The 19031-nt window shown below is 31.4% G+C and overlaps 1 protein-coding gene across 3 annotated transcripts; it reads right to left on the bottom strand.

Moving 5' to 3' along the window:
- Nucleotides 1-15591: 15591 nt before the first annotated feature.
- Nucleotides 15592-17953, bottom strand: LOC108478775 (cold-regulated protein 27-like). 3 transcript variants are annotated; one of them, XM_017781236.2, is made up of 5 exons: nt 17712-17953; nt 17047-17214; nt 16767-16950; nt 15972-16081; nt 15592-15867 (listed from the first exon to the last, which is right to left on the bottom strand). In XM_017781236.2, exons 1-5 carry the CDS (start codon nt 17805-17807, stop codon nt 15856-15858), a joined length of 570 nt encoding a protein of 189 aa, XP_017636725.1. In that variant the 5' UTR covers nt 17808-17953; the 3' UTR covers nt 15592-15855. The 3 variants fall into 3 exon arrangements, with proteins under 3 accessions (XP_017636725.1, XP_052875901.1, XP_052875922.1); XM_053019941.1 differs by having other exon boundaries at nt 17047-17223; nt 17712-17858; XM_053019962.1 differs by lacking the exon at nt 17712-17953 and adding an exon at nt 17578-17608.
- Between the last annotated feature and the right edge of the window lie 1078 nt (nt 17954-19031).

A 19031-nucleotide genomic window follows, 5' to 3' on the forward strand; every position in this document is an offset into this window, starting at 1 on the left:
ATTGATTTTTTATAGCATAAATTTCTAGAATTGGAACTAAGTATATGTATTTATGATTAAGAAAGTCGAAAGATCCAGTAAGAACCCCAGGAAACAAACCGGATATTCATGCCATGACATGGGGTTATGTGAGAGCCAGTATAAGACCATGTCTGGGACATGGCATTGGCTTAGAGATGACTTCCAGTGTAAGACATGTCTGGGACATGCATCGGCTAAGTTTTGTGCGAGTGTAAGACATGTCTAGGACATGCATCAGCACGTATACACGAGAGCTAGTGTAAGACCATGTCTGGGACATGGCAGCGACAACTTAACCCATATTTGAGGCTTATAGAATATCCGGTAGTATTCCAAAAGGTTCAACTTTAAGAGTTAAGAAAGAGATTTAATAAGGAAAGTATGATAATGTTGTAAGTGTTACAAGTACTTATTTGGTAGGCATGAGTAATGAGCTCGATTAGAAAATATGATTTGAGTTGATGGTAATGAGTAAGTCCAGTTTATACTTACCTTTGAGCTATGAGCATAATAGATAAACGGTGAAGTTGTTATTGTATATATATTCATATGCAACTTACTAAGCTTTATGCTTACTCTCTTTCCTTCCCTTTTTTGTTAGTACTGCCATTTTGCTCGAGGATCCCTTGAAGTCAGAGATATCGATCACACTATCAGCCGTAATACTCGGTATAGCTGGATTTATTTTTTTGATTATGGCATGTATAGGGCTAGACTAGGGAGTTGTATTATTGAGAATTGTTTATGTATATTGGCTTAAGATAAAAGCCCTTCATGTTGTATTAAGCCTAGATAATGGCTATTATTCATTTTGGCAAATGTATATGTTGTTCCTTCTAGAGATGAATTGATGTCTTTTGGGATGGAATTAGCATATTGAAATGATCTTGTGTAGGTTGTGCAAATTGGGTAACAAAATGGCTTGGAAGATAGCCTAGTTTGTCCACACGAGCAAGACACACAGGCGTGTGTTTAGACCGTGTGTGACACACCGCTTACCCCCATGGGTGTGTGTTATGGCCGTGCGTCCCCCTGCACTTAAAATTTTAAATCAATATTGTCCACGATTAGGGCACATGGACGTGTGTCATCGCCGTGTCTATAAGTCAGTATTGCCCACGGGTAGGCCACACGGGCATATGTCATGGTCGTGCCCTAAAGTCAGTGTCGCACACGGGCTGAGGATGTGGGCGTGTCCCGAGTCACACGGGCATGTGGAACCCTAAAGCATGAATTTCACCAAATTTTTCTTCAATTCTCAGTTAAGTCTAAATCGTCTCGAATGTATGTTTTAGGCCTCATAAGCCCATTCAAGGAACTAATTGCTTATGAAAGTAAAAGTTTTAAAATTTATCAAATTTTTACGGCCCGGTTTTGTATAGTTGATTGAGTTAAATCAGGTAACACCTCGAACCATGTCCCGGCATTGGATATGGGCGAGGGATGTTACACTAAATCCCTTATAGACATATACCCTTACTGAGCTCAGATATGAATTACCAGTCCAGGCTAAATTCAGACCCTAATCGGATTACTCGTCAGGGCTAAATCCATAATGCACACATATTCTTCTGGAGGCTCGATCATTCAAGGAACACCCGTTCGGGGTAGATCCTTTTTATAATTGAGATCAACGGATTACCCGTCCGGGCTAAATCCTTACTGCAACACATGCTGGATCTCAAATCACATGTAATTACAGGTTACCATCAAATTCCCTTTGTCAACCTCAACCGAGACCTTTTTCACATGTTACCATCAAATATGCATTACTTTGATATTTCATGCCAATAATAAATGAAATCATCATGCATTCATAAATCATACAATTATGTATATTAGGGGTTTACTTTAAGTTATCTGAACTTACCTGGTATCTGTTTCGGAGTTGTGTTTCAGTTATTCTGAAACCTTGCGTTTACCTCGATCGACCTTCGGAATTTGTTCCTCGGGGTCTATAACAACAAAATTATATCATTATTACCCCCACATTATACATCACAAGTCAAATTCTCACCCCTGTCCAAATGACCGTTTTGCCCCTAACCTTTGATATTTTTACGATTTAGTCCTTAAGCTCGTATAATGAAACACATGCAATTTCTACCTTACCCAAGCCTAGCCGAACACTTTTTCTTCTTATGGTAGCCCTCATTTTCCATTATTTTCACACTTCTATCACACATTTTACAACTTTTGCAAAATGGTCTCTACAAGGGTTTTTCATGAAAATCACCTAGGAAAAGATGTTTAACACATATTCATCTTTCATGTTCCTCCATAATTTGTCAAAATACAAGTGACTCATGCATGGGTAAATTTTTAAACATGAACCATAGCATGAAATATGGGTAGAAATGGAGAGAGCAAGCTACTAAGATTTCAAAAATACAAAGAACATTAAAAACGGGGCTTGGGAGCACTTACTATTGAGCTTGGAAAACTTGAAAATCCTAGCTATGGTGACAAGAGAATTTTGGCATCATGGAGAAGAAGAATGGCTGATTTTGGCTTGATTTTCCCATTTTATTTCATTAAAAAGCCAAATGACCAAACTGCCCTCATGCCCTTTCTTTAAAATTTCATCCATGCAAGCCTATTTTTGTCCAAAAATTTAGAAATTGGGAAAATTACTCTCCAAGACCTTCTAATTCATAACCCAAAGTAATTTCATAAAAATTTCTTCTAGAATTCAATTTTTTCAATTTATTCAATTTAGTCCCTAATTTCTAATTGAACACATTACTCAAAGAATTTCTTCATGAAACTTTAACACATGCATATACTCATATTCTAAGCCTCATAATAACCATAAAATAAATATTTTGATGTCAGATTTGTGGTCCCGAAATCACTATTCCGAGTAGGCCCTATTTTGGAATGTTGTAGGGCAAAAGTTTTGTTTTGCAAGATAAATGTGTTAAATAACTAGAGAACCATAATTGAGGTTTTTTAAAGAGCAAATAGACCCTTAAAAAAGACTTGGTCGGCCATAGAGAGAAAGAAAGTAGAAAAGTCAAAATTGGTGGATATTAGGTGACTTATTTGGCATTAAAATAAAACAAAAAGAAAAAGTTGTCATCTTTTCATCTTTCTTCTTCCCTACCGAAAATACCAGCAAAGAGGGGGTTTTAAAAGCTCAAAAATATCAGCCATTCTTCACCCTTGCAAGTAAGTGATTTAGATAGTCCTTCTTGATGATTTTTGCATTTTTAGAACCCTTGTAACATGAGCTTTTTAATAAGGGGTCTATTTTGAAAAATGGATGAAAGTCTAGGGTTTTACCATAAGAGCATCTATGATATTTGCTGAAATTTTATGGAAGAAAATGAATCCTAGTTGTTTAATAAAAAACTTTTGTGAAGTGATGTTTATGAAAAACACCTAAAAAGGACTAGTTTTTAGTAATTGTAAAATAGATAGTAATGTGGTGAAATAATGGAAATTTTGGGTTGCTATAAGAGTAAAAAGGGTTCGGCTATGTAACAGCTCGATTTTGGGCCTAGTCGGAACAGTGGTTTCAGAACCACTATTCTGAGGCTGGAGAAAATTATTTTGATGTTATTTTATGGGTTATAATATATTTTTATAAGTGCATGTAAATTTTGGTAAGTTAATTTTAGCGATTTCTAGTCCAATTTCGAAAAAGGAGTAAATCGCGTAAAAGGTAAAAGTTGTATTTTGATGCCTAAAGGTGTTAAATTGACTGTATCTTAAATTGGGGGTATTTAAAGTGAAATTAGGCCATTGAAAGTTTGATGGCCAGCCAAGGGAGACAAATTGGTCAAAAAAGCCAAAATTTGTGGCTTTTAGGTGACTAATTTGACTAAAAATAGAATAGAATAAAATAAAGAAAAGAAAGACATCATCTTTTCTTCATCTTCTCTCCATTGAAAATGGCAGAAAAGAGCCGGTTTAGAAGCTGGAAAATTTCATCAAAGAAACTCCCTTTATAGCAAGTGATTTTAATGCTTTTTCTTGAAGATTTTTACATTTTTGGAACCCCTAAAGCATGAGCTTTCATAAGAGGGGACTATTTTGCAAAATGATTAAGAGTCTAGGGTTTTTTCATGAAATAATATGTGTTGTTTGATGAGTTTTTATGGAATAAAATGAGTCTTGGTAGTGTTAGAAACACTTTTTATGAAGGAAGATTGCATGAAAACTCCTAAAAAGGGGATATTTTGCAAAGTAGTATAATAAGTCTAAGTGTATGAAATAGTTGATATTGTGAGTTGCTATAGTTATGAAAATGGTTCATCTAGTCTTAAAGAGTAAAGAAATTGAATAAAAATCATTTTTCGAGCCTAAGGGTAATTTGGTAATTTTGGAAAAATATAGGGGAAAAATTGTAAAAGTTGTCCAAGTGTGTCAATGGACTAATTTGATTAGTACATTGTTTTAATAAGTTTAATGTGATGTTATAGATTATGAAAATCGAGATTTGGACCTAGAACGGAAAGAAATCGATTAAGGGATGATTACGTCTTTTTCACCTTTGTCGTATTGAGGTAAGTTCGTATGTAAACAATATCATGCTATACATGTATTTAAATGTTATCATTACATGAATAGTACAAATATTAAGTGTATGTGATTAATAGAAATATGATAAGACAAAGCCTTAATAGGCGAAGAAAAATCCCGTTTGAACCTTAGGAATAGAATAGGATACGAGTGACATGTCACTAGGAATTATGAGTCTAGATGGCTAGCTCGAGAGTGAGCATTTAAATGTCATGAGATATGAGGTAGCTTTAGCTACAATTAAGGCAGTTAAGTGCAAAGGTTTTTCCGAGTATCCAACTAGTATTCCGAGTGTTCAATGGGTAATCCGAGGAAAGAGTTGATGATGGTCCCAATGAGGTAAGTCATTGGTGAGTATGCACTTGAGTTATGTTTCGAGTTGTGCAGGTATCTACACTAAGCCTATAAGAATGCCTTGGTATGTGAATAATCTATGATGCATAAATATGTGTTCTTACCATGATGGATGAAATGATGTTGTATTAATTTTGTGAACAATGATCATGAATGAGTAACTTAGCCTTGATAGATTTGAGTTACTGCAGTAGTGTAACTTTGAAAATACACTAAAAATAGTGAAAAATGAGTTAGAATCTGAATAAAATATGTAAATAAAGCTTATGTCGTCTATTTTCTTATAAAAGAAACCATGTAAGCAAAAGAAATTCCTATAATGAGATATTTGAAGTTGCGTGGGACAGAGTTAGAATGACTTTGAGATCCCTTGTTTTGATTTGCGAAAATCATTATAAATTGTAAAAAAATGTTTATGATTTATAATTCAATGCTTAGAATCCTTAATTAGTCTAGTTTCAAGAGAAATAGACTATAACATTATTCGAGTCCTGTGCTATGAGATAATTGAACTTTAGTGCAGAAGGGTGTAAACTATCAGATAGTGAATCAGGGGTAACTTTGAGGAATAAACTGTACTAATTGGCTAAACCAAAAATTCTTGAAATTTTATGATAGAAAGTTACATTAGTCTAGTTTCAAGGAAAATTAACGGAACTTAATTTTGAGTTTTTAGCTCCAGATATAAATAATTTAGTGACTGTTGCTCAGGAAGATAGTTTGTCGCGAACTTGAGAATATGTTGTAAACATTGATAAAACATGTTAATGAGTTGCTTATTATTGTCATATGAACTTACTAAGCATAAAGCTTACCCCCCTTTCTTTCCCATGTTCCCTAGGGTTGCCAGGTTAGCTCGCGTTGGAGGCCGTCAGAGATATTATCACACTGTCGAGTTAACACTATCGACGAAAGTAAATCCTAGTGTTTTGAGTCTATGGCATGTATAGGATTTTAATGTTGAGTATGTGATATTATGATTTAGCCAAAAGGCATTGGCTTGTTATTAAGGTAATATGTAGTCATGTAAATTGGCCTATGTCGGCTAATGACGTTATGGGCCTATATGATTATTCTTATGCATGTATGTTATTATCTCTTGTGATGTGGCTTACAGCATGTATGCCTAGAGATTGAATCTAATTGAGATTCATTGATGAGTTAGTAACTGATGCAAGATTAAGTGATTGGTAAATAGTTAATAATGCCTCATGAGTGGATATGATTATGCATGCTTAGTGATGGACATGAGGTTTGTGACGTAATGATAGTTATGACAAGTATGTGGTAATGATGTGAGTAAATTCTATGATATAAGAAATAACATGTTTGTAGATGTTTAAGAGTTCATTTATGTCATGTTGTATGTTATTGGATAAGTATGTGTGCATATGTTATGAGGGTGACAAATGGCTTGGAAAATAGCCTAGCAATTGTCCACACGGGTAGACATACGGGCGTGTGTCTAGACCATGTGTAACACACAGTGTGCCCCTATGAGCGTGTGTCATGGCCGTGTTTTAAAATCAGTGTTGCACACGGGCTAAGGGCACGGGCGTGTGTGACTACACGGTTTATATCTACACGGGCATGTGGAGCCTTAAATCATGAAATTTTTCAAGTTTTTCTTAAGTTCTCGGTTTAGTCCTAAACCGCCTCTAACGTATGTTTTGAGCCTCGTGAGCCCTTTTAAGGGACAAAATGTATGTGAAATGAAAATTTTTAAATTGATTGAAATTTTACGGTCCGGTTTTTGTGTGATTGATTGAGTTTAAGTCAGGTAACACCTCGAACCCTGTCCCGGCGTCGGATACGGGCGAGGGTTGTTACAGGCTAGGCTTAATACATGAAGAAATTTGATAAAAAATGATTTTTGAGCCTAGGGGTAAAATGTTCATTTTGTGAAAGTTTAGGGGCAAAATGGTCATTTTGTCAAAAATGTGAATTTTTTATTGTCTAAATTTATTTAGTGATTAAATAAGTGAATTTCATCATTTTAGATCAAGGAACCGAGGTTCAGGCTTAAATTAAAAAGTACAAGGTTATGGACTAAAATGGCGAAATTAGCTGAAATTGCATTCAAGGTAAGTCCGTGTGATTAAATAAGCATGATATCCATGCTATTGTTAATATACTTGAAAATCTATCTTGCTATGATTGTATTAAGTTTTATGTTGATAACATTGTATATGAGAAAGTGATGCCAAATGTTAATAACATTTATGCGCTGATTGAATGCTTGGAAATTTGATGGAATATGATATTCCATTGAAACGAGTAAGTTGTACATAAATAATGCAAATTAAATGTTATCATGTATTATATCATTAGTTTGGCATGAATTGTTGAGTTGTAATGAGAACTTGAATTATGAGAATCAATGTAACAAAGACTTCCAGTTTAACATTTGGAATAGACTTGATTATTCATACCATGACATTGGGTGATATGTGTGCTAGTGTAAGACATGCTTGGAACATGCATTGGCCGCATTATGAGAGCCAGTGTAAGACATGTCTGGGACATGCATTGGAATTGAGACGAGAGCTAGTGTAAGACATGTCTGGGACATGCATCGACCTCGAGATATACAAGCTAGTGTAAGACCTGTCTGGGACATGGCATCGACACCAATAGATGAGAGCCAGTGTAAGACCTGTTTGGGACACGGCATCGTCCTTGATATATGAAATTCAGTGTAAGACCTGTCTGGGACATGACATCGACTTTGATGTGTTATCCAGTGTAAGACCATTTTGAGACATGGCGTCGGTATCTTATCCCATGTTTGGGGCTAATGAATATCCTGTAGTATTCCAAATGGTTCAACGAAAGATTTATGATTTATAACGAAATGAGAGAACTTATGACCATATGGTGAGTGGTACAAGTGCTTACATGAAATTGATGAGATGCGAATTCAATTCATGTTGTATGATTAGTAAGGAATGAATATGAGCGTGTAGAGTAACACAGGTATGTATGCCAAGCTCATAAAAAATAATTTCGGTTTATGATGCACATTTGGTGAAGATGTAAATAGGTAATTCATGCCTATAAGAATGATTTGTGATGGCCTTGTGATTATAGGTCTATTACTTATGATGTATAAATATGTATCTTTACCAATGTGGTGAAAATGAATTAATAAATTGTGATAAACTTAGTATCATTAACTTACACTAAAACAGTTTAGGATAGAAGCCATAGTACGACTTTGAAAATCCACCGAAAATTGTGAAAATTGATTTAGAGGCTGAATAAAATATGAAATTAAATCTTAATGAGTCTAGTTTCACATAGAAGAAACGGTGTAAGAAAAAGAGCTTCATATTATGAAATATTTAAATTTTTGTGAGATATAGTCAGAATGATTTCGAAATCTCCTGTCCTGATTTGGGAAAATCATTAAAAATTGTACAAAAATCATTATGGGTTACAATTTATACAATTAGAATCCTTAATGAGTCTATTTTCAAAGGAAACAAATAGAAACCTCATTCAAATCCGGTGTGAAGACTTAATTAATTTTTAGTAAGTAAAGGTTGAAGCTATCAAACAACAGAATAGGGGTGACTTTGAAGAATAAACTGTACTAATTGGCTGGACCAAATATTCTGAAAATTTTATGATAATAAGATATATGAGTCTAATTTATTTGAAAACTTAGGATCTTAATTTGTAGTTCTGTAACTCCATATATAAGTAATTTAGTAACTGTGACTCGAGAAAACAGCTTGACTAGAAAATAGGTAAAAAAGCAATTATGATAGTATTACCTTGAGATCATGTTGTAAGAATTGGTGGAAGCATATTGATAAATTGCTTATTATTTTCATACTGTCTTACTAAGTTATAAAGCTTACCCTCTCCTTTCCATTTCCTTAGTGTTGCCAGGTTAACTCGAGGTTGGAGATTGTCGGAGGCAGCATCACACTATCAAGCTATTACCTTTGGAGTATTGATACATATGTTAGCGTTTCCAAGTGAGTGGCATGTATAGGGATCTAGTTATATGGCAGGTTTTATTATGATTTTGGCCAAATGTATTGGCTTATATTAAGTTATATGTATATGGCCATGAGATGTGGTTCATATTTATTACGATTTGTAAATCTAGCTATTCATGTTATGTCTAATGTTTATGATGTGATTATGTTTGGTTGCCATGCATGGTTGGTAATACGACATGTGTGTTGGATGTATACTCTATGACCAATTGTGGTGGTCATAGCCATGTAGTAATTGCACGTTATGAAAACAACGTGGTAATAGTTGAACATGAGTGCTTGACGAATAAGCTGGTAACCATAGTATAATGGTAAAAGTGGTCATCAAAATGACAAGTCTTATGAACGTGAATTAAGGAATCTAGACTTGGTATTGCATGAGTAGATGCATTGCTTGTAAGAGGACATGTTAATATTATGAATATGTCTTAATAAAGAGTGTTTGATCACTAAAATGATGCCATGATTTGTGGTTTTAATATGTATAAGGTCGTAAGGGTTTATGGGTAACATGAAGGCTTGAAAAATAGTCTAAGTGTTGACTACATGGGCCGAGACACGGTCATGTGTCTCAACTGTGTGAGGGACACGGGTGTGTCGCCCGACCATGTAGTTTGATTTGCATGATGACGTCATAAACATAGAGTTACATGGCCTAAGGACACGAGCATGTCCCTATGTCCACACGGGTGTGTGACCCTGTTTCATAGGAAAATTTTCTAAGTTTTCCTGAAACTTCTTAAAGTTCCCGGTTTAGTCCCTAACTACTTTCAATGCATGTTTAGGGCTTCGTAGGCCCGTTTATAGGACATTATGCATGTGTATGAAAAGTTTTGAATTAAAAGAAATTTTGTAGCCCAGTTTTTACATGTATGTGTATATTTAAGTCCGGTAATACCTCGTACTCTGTTTTAGCGTCGAACACGGGTAAGGGGTGTTACACTTGTAGACACCATTGCTTTAATTTTATATCTTTTTGCTATAATATTTCCAGTCCAAATGTTTATACGTTTGGAAATGATCAATTATCTTTTGGCTAGTAGGCTTGATGTAACTGGCAGTGTTGATGTAGCACCACAACTAGCTAAAAGAAATGATCATTAGTTACAAGTGTACTTGATCTTTTACTGCCATAAGCAGCAGTAGAAGTAGTTTCCTTTAATGTTCTCATGCAAACATCAACAGAGGAAACAAGGCCACTTGATGGTATTTGCCAACTACAATAGTTGAATAGAAGCCCTTGGTGGCTTGCTTCCACTTGGAAAAGTGAAAACAAGGAGTTTTGTTGGTTCAATGGCACCTGCATCATCGACAAGAAGGGCTTTTGCTAGTATCCAGCCAGTCACAGTAGTGGGAACATATAAATTAGTTGTGGTGGCACCTTCTTGCTATCAAAAACAAAGAACTAAATGAACTCTAATGAAATTAACAAATTGAAAGTTTTAAAAGAATTAAAAGAAAATAGTCCACTTACCACATCTTTGTTAGAACGAATTTAGATTTGTGGCCAAGTTGTCCACAATTGCTACATCTCATTTTACTTCCTATTCGAGATAAATATGTACCTCTTATCTTTCTTACCTTCCTATTATTCTTTTTCTTAGTCCCACTAAGTTTCCTAAGAATCTGGGATCAACTTCACCCATTTGTATCTCTAGCCAAAATTTCTCACTAGGTATAGATGGAACCACACAACTATACATCCTTTTGTACATGTTATTCACATGAATTGCATACTCGTCTTGTTGTTCTTTTCTAAACAATATCAAACTTACAACATGGCAACATGGGATCCCAGTAAGATCCTATAATCTACAAGTGCATATTCTATCATTTACATCTACAACATAAATATCCCTATGTCATTTAACCTCATATCCATCATCCCCATTCCATATTACATGGCAATTAAAACTCAACTTCTTGTTATGTTTAATCTTAGAAGAAATATTAGATAAAATAAATCAGTCCAAGACTTACATCTTTTTCTATTCTTAGCAATGTTGTTCTTGACATAATGCCTAATTGCTTCAAATAAAAAATAATAATAATAATCATATTCTAGAACCTATAATGGTAACATTGAAAACTTATAAGGAATTATTGTCAATAACATCACAATGACTACTACAAGATAAATATACCCTTGACTAATGTTTAGGATCTTTGCTAAGAATATTGTCCAAAAAAGATTGATTCATCCCACCTATTAGGGCAACTTTTCTCTTGAATTCAATTTCAGTTGTAGCTTTACAACAACCCCAAAACAATATATATATATATATATATATATATATATATATATATATATATATATGCACGTCACTACCATGGTTCTCACTATTCCAATTAATAAAGTAATACTTCACACAAAATTAATGTTTCATCTCAAGTCAAGATAGGTAACTTTTCATTGAAACCTTGGTATCAACAACAGTAAAAGTAATAAACCATTTAATTAGAGTGTTTATTAAAGAAAAATGTAATTAACCATTGCCTATACCTTTGGTATTGGAAAACACGAACCTATCTAACTTTTTCATGCTGAGCTCGATCAAGGACAGAGGTTTAGTCATGGCTTCCATAAAATCTTAAATACATTAAGATTTGTGCCTTAGTGCAGTTATTCTACTTGTAAACTTTCGAACTGATTTAATAAATAAAATTTCATATAATTAATTTACCACATTTTTGTATGATTGTCTTCAATAGTTTTTACAAGAAAAGCAAAATGAATAAGCAAATATTTACTCATCAATTACCTAAGTTTTTAACAATTATTAAGTTACATCATACGGAAAAGATTATGATGCGAGAAGACAACTTATATTAGTAGGTAATCTAAATTGCTAGAAATCCATAGGAATCAATTAAACAATTGGTTCATAGGGAAATTCTTGTTTATAAGTCCAATTATGGAAATAACTTGTCTTCGTTATCAAAGAGAATGACTCTAAAAAGTAGAGGCATAGGTGTGATTGTCTAGATTCACAATACATCGGATAGGACTCAACTACAATTTATCTTAGACCTTTTTTTACATTTGTTCAGTTACAACGTTCATAGTGTGACTTACCTCATTGTCGGGTAAGTGGTTGACCTTGTGTACATAAGTCATGTAATTTGATATATTGAAAGTCCATACTTTTATAGTAGTAAGCTAAAAGTTGGTATATTGGATGCATAACTTATACATGACACAACTTTACTCACACTAGTGGAATTCATAGCTTGGTTAAAGAGCAAATGATATTATCTTATTGACATTTTATGGATTATGAAAAAGGAATGTAGTCACAGGTCATTCGTAAGTGCCGAATGATTATTACTATTTGTTAGTAATGAATTTTTTTCACCTTGGAACATGAGAAAAAATATGATTAATTTGGGTGAACAAATTTAACCTAAAAAAATCAAGAATGTCATATGAGGGTAACACATAAATGACAAGATTATTGAACAAAAGCATTAATCTAAATTGTGTTTATAATAATACATAATAGAGATTAATTATGATATTTTAATAGATTAACTCTATGATGAAATAGTAATAACTTTTAAAGATAAAAATTAAAATTTAATTAAAAATTATTTAAATTCTAATTATATATATTTGGTACCTCGCTTTATTAACGAAATATTGCTCTATATAGTAACTATTAAAACTTGATTTGACATTTAAAAAAAAGAAATCAAAGAGAAAAATCTATCTGCACTTTTGAAACTTTAAACATGGAACATTTGTAAATTAATTTTCAACAAGAATTTTATTCTTAAAAGTATTGTTTTAAAAAAAGGTCTTTACATTAAATAAGAACTAAAAATTCATGGATGAGTTCAAAACTACAAAATGCTTTTGTTAAGTGAAAAAAAAAAAAAGAGATAGAATATTAGATCTAAAATTTTACACAAAAAGAGGAAAGCCAGTACGGCTCCATCGTCGTTTATAAGCTAGCCAAGCTGACACGTTATCTCTAATAAAAATCTAAGATACTTAGTAAATTGAAAAAAAAAAGAAAAAGAAAGAAAGTGAAATAAAAGAATGGAAACCAGTTATGTAAATCTGAACTTTGACTCAAAAAGGAAATCTTCCGAAATGAGGAATTGCCTCTCATAAATTCGTTAAGTTGCTGAAATACTAAAAATTCCATCTGCCCAAGTTTAGAAGAAAATTCTAGAGAACAAGAATGGAATGAGAACTATGCGGTGCCATTTTTAGTTGGCAGAAGACATGGCAAGGCTTTTAAGATTTTCATTCAATTCTAAATGGTACCACATTATGCATATTGTTAATTTCCCTTTTTTTTTTTTTAGTCCTTTCATTCTTTTTTACATTTCAATTTCATCCAAAATAATCACATTTTATATTATTTCTAAAAGTGATAAATCTTAAATTTGTATTAGACTTTAGTCTAATATGTAATTTTATACATGAATTTTAATTTTGTGTAATTTTATATATTAAATTTTGATCTGATCCAATTCTCACAAATTATTAACACAATTATTAATATAGCATCGTTCTATGTTTATATATTCATACACATATAATTATATTTATCTAGTATATAAATAAATTAACGTTTTATTTCTTTAAATATGTATGATTGAATCAAAATTAAAGTTTCATATGTATATTTAAGTAACAATTAAAATTTCACACGTATAATTGTACCAAATTAAAGTTTATATATCAAATTACACATTAAATTAAAATTCATGTATAATTTTGAGATTTATTCCATTATGAAATTAAAAAGTATTAGACATATATGGAAAAATATTTGATACACTGCTAGTTGAGTTTTTAAACTCCACACGTGAGAGCAGGAGGTTGTCAAATGTCCTATAAGGTATAATAAATTATTGAAGAATATATTTTAAAAAGAGAGAAAATATCAATTTTTAAGAGTGATTGTGAAATAAAAAATTAAAATTTTATTTCTAAAATTAAAATTTATTTAAAACTTTATTTCTAAACTTACCTATATCATATATATATATATATATATTGAATCCTTAATTATATATATACATATTATAACAATTTTATCTTTCAAATCTTCTTCCTCTTAATTAAAACATAAATTATATTCATAATATTAAAAATATGTTATATTTAAAAATTTTAAGTTGTTTATATATTTCAAATATTACTTCATTAATAATTATAATTAATATTTAAATAGTAATATATAATATGTATAAAAGCACGAGTTTAAAAAATTTTGAATTGATAAAAATATCTTTTATTTTCATCATATTATTAAATTAATTTTAAAATAATTATAATTTAATTTAAAATTATTATTTAAAAATATACTAATTTTAAAATAAAGTTATTACTTGGATATAACTCTAAGTATAAAATATAAAAAATTATAATAATTATAATTTAATTTATAATTATTAGTTAAAATTGACGTAAAAGGTTGTGTTAATTTTTTTAAAATGTGTTTGTAAACTTGAAATATCTTAATTTTCACTTAATTGATAATAGAATACTAATTAAAATTTAAGTTTAGTTTTATAAATAACATTAAGTAATTAGGCATATTCAACTAAATAGCATCTAAAAATATTAACAATTAAAAATAAAGATTTTAGCATTAATAAATTAGAATTACAAAATAATGAAGAAATAAAACTATGGTTCTTGAAAAAGCAATATTAAATCATATTCGAACAATAATAACGATGAGATAATATGATATTATAATATATTTTTATTTTTTACAAGTTTATAGTAGGTGAAGCAAAAGCTTTTAAAAATCTTTCTTTTCTTTTTTTTTATCTATATGTTATTTGTTCAATGTAAGTGAAATATGTTTTGAAAAAAAAAGTCAAATTTCAACAATTGTTTTAATCATTATCATTAAATATGTCTGTTAATTTAATTTAAATATCTTTTCTATTTATCATAAATTATTATTATTATTATTATTATTATTATTATTTATATATATTACCCTTTTTTTTCAAATTAAGATTATAGTTTATTTTTTTATATAGTTTCAATTTTGTATATTATCTGAAAACTAAGATAAATTATCTTTAACAATAATTAAAATCGTTATTTAAAAATAATTAAATTTAAATGCATAAGTGTATATGCAACACATGGGACATTAAAATTAGTTTTACAAAAGTTAAATGTTCAGATTAAGCTCAACATTTTAGAGATTACTCACATAAGGATTAAACATTTCAAAATGCTTATACAAGGGTCTAACATTTATCAAAATGTTCAAAAAGGACTTTTACATATTTCAACCCAATTAAAGTAAAAGTTAGATAAATTCTATCGTATTTAGAATAAAATACATAATAATTGAATCAGACATTGCTTGAAAATAAATGAAAATAATAAAAATATAACTTGAAATCTAATAAACAACATTTGAAAAATTCCTTATTTGAGTATTTTTTTTAAAAAATTAACTCTTATTTAAACATTTTAAAAAATTTAACTTTCATTTGAGCATTTTATAAAAATTTGACCCAACATTCTATGAGATATAACCCTAATGAAATTGTATTTAAACATATCAAATCCGATTTGTTTAATATTCAATCCAACCCTCAAAATCTTTGTTCACGTGATAAACAAACTGAAATGCACCAACACAGAATCGAAACATAATGAGAATATCGTATGTAAGGGTGGGAAGAAATATGATTAGCACCAAAGACAATCGCAAAAACTTGTTATATTTACATGAAGCAACTGTCCTGCATGAACTACAATTAAATAAAATAAACTTTGACATCGGATATTACCGTGGACATGGTATCAGGATGAGTTAATTTTAGTAAGAAAAGTCACCCAGATCTAATATCTATGGAGTTTCCTTCGGTTTGCCCAACATACCAGGATGAATCTCTCCGATGGAAACCCCTTCATCTTGGCTTCTGCTACACACATTTACCTGCTTTCTGGGCCTTATAGAATAACCTATACCCAAATTGAGAAATATGCCACTAAATTAGGACTAAATCCAAAGTGATTTATGTTTTCGTCTCACATTAATCAAAAGGACCAATCCTAATAAATGTTACCTCATCATTGCAAGGAGTTTCAACAGCCACCGTTTTCAGCTTCTTGGAACTGCATTCCCTGCTACTCTTTTCGCCCTGTTCTTCATCTACGAAGTTTTGATCCGACACCTCTGCAACAACCACCATGCTTATGAGACACCCGAAAGATTATTAAAAAATTAGCAAACAGATTTTTGAACTAGGACACGGATTGTATTTTATCCTTTTTGTTAAAAAAATAGACAAATTAACTTTATACATTAGATCAAAGAGCATAATAATTTTTTTGTTAAAAAACTTATCTATTTATACTGTTAAAATTTTATTCTTGTATGCGTACATCGACACATCACATGTCATTATCTAATTATTCAGTTAATCACACTAGTTTTAATAATATAAATGGATGAAATATTTAACAGAAATGTCTAATTTTCTCTTTAATCTAATGTAAAGACTAGTTGATTTATTTTTTAATAGAGTGACAAAATACAATCTTTTAGTATAAAAGTATCAATCCTACTTTTATTTTAGCTAAACTCAAATGTTAGACGTTAGGAGAGGGATACTATCATGAGCTAATCAAGAAATATTTACTTTGCTGTCATATATGGATTGCAATCATGATTATAGTCCATGTATAATGAAACTAAGAGCATTTCAAGTGAAACATTAACAGATCAACCATAAAAGTCTAAACCATTAATTCCAAACAAGTTTAAGAATGGATAAATCAACTCAATACCACTGCAGGAACCACAAACACATGATTTAGACAAAATCATCAAGATATACAGAAAATTGGTTTGTTTTTACCTTTAGAAGAAGCATTATCTTGAAGATGACTACATGAGGCTAAAACACGAGATTTAGATCCTGATCTCAAGTGCTGAACCCAAGGACTTGCCATAAAACAGCTAGAGCGATCTCTTTTATTTAGTCGAAATCCAGGTCCTTCGAAATTGATCTTCTTCCAGCGATCACCTCGAAGAACTTTATACTGCAACCAAGATTGGAGCACAACAGTAATTATATGGAGAGGGGAAAGCAACCCCATTATTATAAAGAAGGTAGCTAGCAGAGATCAGTCATGAACCTGGTCAGAAGAGGTACCATGTGTTTGCCTTGATAATTTTGAGCTCCAGCCAAGAAAATTCCAAGAATCATATAACTGGTTAACAAACGAAGCTTCCATGGATTTAAGGTATAAACTGTGCTTCTCATCTGTCCATTCCGTAGATGTAGATTCAGTCATCAAAGACGCCTGTTATCGCTTGTCATTAAAAATACATATCATCAGAAAGATTTTGCAAGGCAAATAAAACACACACATATATAAGTTGGCAGACATTACAGGCGACTACATCTGCATTCTACAGCTAGAAATAGAACTATGAAATATGTGATGATAGAAAATCAATGTTACAAACCCTGATATAATCGTACTTAATTATCAAAGCTACTCGAAAATTAGAAACATGAAATCATAAACACCTGCCTTTTCCTTAAAATCGTTTTCATAAATGCTCAACAGAAACGTTATATATGCAATCAGGAGAACATGTATGATTGAAAAATGATTAAAAAAAAAAGAGGGAGTTTAAGTTTGGAAATTGTGCTGTTTTACCAGCTAAACCCATGTCAAAGTTACTTCCTTGAAACCAGGAAGAAAAAAAGCCCACAGCGCAAATTCATTAATACATATAGCAAGGATAAAAAAAATGCTAGAAAAGAAGAATAGGAAAAAGATGGTTGATTTACCGAGCACGGAACTTGTTGGTGTAGAGCAAAGCGGGGTGACTCAAGGCCATTGGCCTCTGAACTCGTCCAAGACTCAGTTCTGATGAAACCCTCCATGCAAAAATAACAACACAAGGAAAAAGAATGCCCCTGAGCTGTGAAGATTAGAAGATGGTAAAATTGTTATTTAAAAAAGAAAAAGGAGAGAGAGAGAGAGAAAAGAGAAAAAAGGAAGAAGGGCAAAAGAACGTTAAAATTGTCATCGCTTTTTTACACGTGTCATAGAGGACTCTGATATTGCCACGTCACTTCATAGTCTTAACCTAAGCGCCCAGATATTTATAGGAACCTTCAAAATATCTATCTATGAAATTAATATCTAATCAAAATTTAGTAACTGTGAGTCTAATAAGGATTACATATACACATCATCATTAATTAACCCACGTGAATGGTGTGTAGTTTATATGAAATAGGATACCATGTTAACTTGTACTAATCATTTATTGTTCACTCAGTTATTTTTCTCCACATTTCAGTGATTAATCTAAAATTTAATTGAAACTTTTGTATCCAATTCAGCAGTAATCACTAAGATTACTATTCACATTTCAATTTTCCATTCCTTATCATTTTGATGATTCAAAGGTAAGTTTTGATTTTTATAGTTTGTATTCTTATTTCCAAAATTTCATGATTGAATCATGAAAAGAAACAAAGTTGGAATTTTACTGATTGAACTTTTTTGCTTTTCAATTTTATATCAGAAGGCATATCATTAAATTAAACATACATCACTCGATTTAGGCATGTCATTCAGTTGGGATAGGATCATGGAGTTTTTCTAGGCAACAATTGTTCTTTGGATTTTTATTTTTATTTTTTAGTTTGATGAGGTAGTGCTTTTGTTTGGGTGTTATGTATTTTGACTAGGTTTAGATTTGTTTGAAATACTCGTGCGTATGTAATCTTGGACAATGTTGGGTTTTTTAATAATATTGATTTAGCTTAGTAAAAAAAACAAATGTATATGGTCTATGGAGACAAATGAAGAAGAAATAATTCATAGTGTCGAGAATGAAGATAACTCTATTGAAATGTAACATCCTTTGTCCGATCCGATCATTGGGTCTAAGCTACAGGATGATACATTCATTGCCAGAGTAACTACTTTCAATTACACCGTAAATAAATCATTCAAACATTCAATAATATCATAAACACATTCACATTATAATACACAATTACATTCGAGCCTTAATTGAGCTTACGAAAGCTCTTTTGTTGACCCGAGCATGAAATAGGACCAAATTGCAAAGCTTCAAAATTTCAGGGCTGACA

Source organism: Gossypium arboreum, chromosome 1, assembly GCF_025698485.1.
Source record: "Gossypium arboreum isolate Shixiya-1 chromosome 1, ASM2569848v2, whole genome shotgun sequence".
In the NCBI taxonomy this organism is placed as follows: domain Eukaryota; kingdom Viridiplantae; phylum Streptophyta; class Magnoliopsida; order Malvales; family Malvaceae; genus Gossypium; species Gossypium arboreum.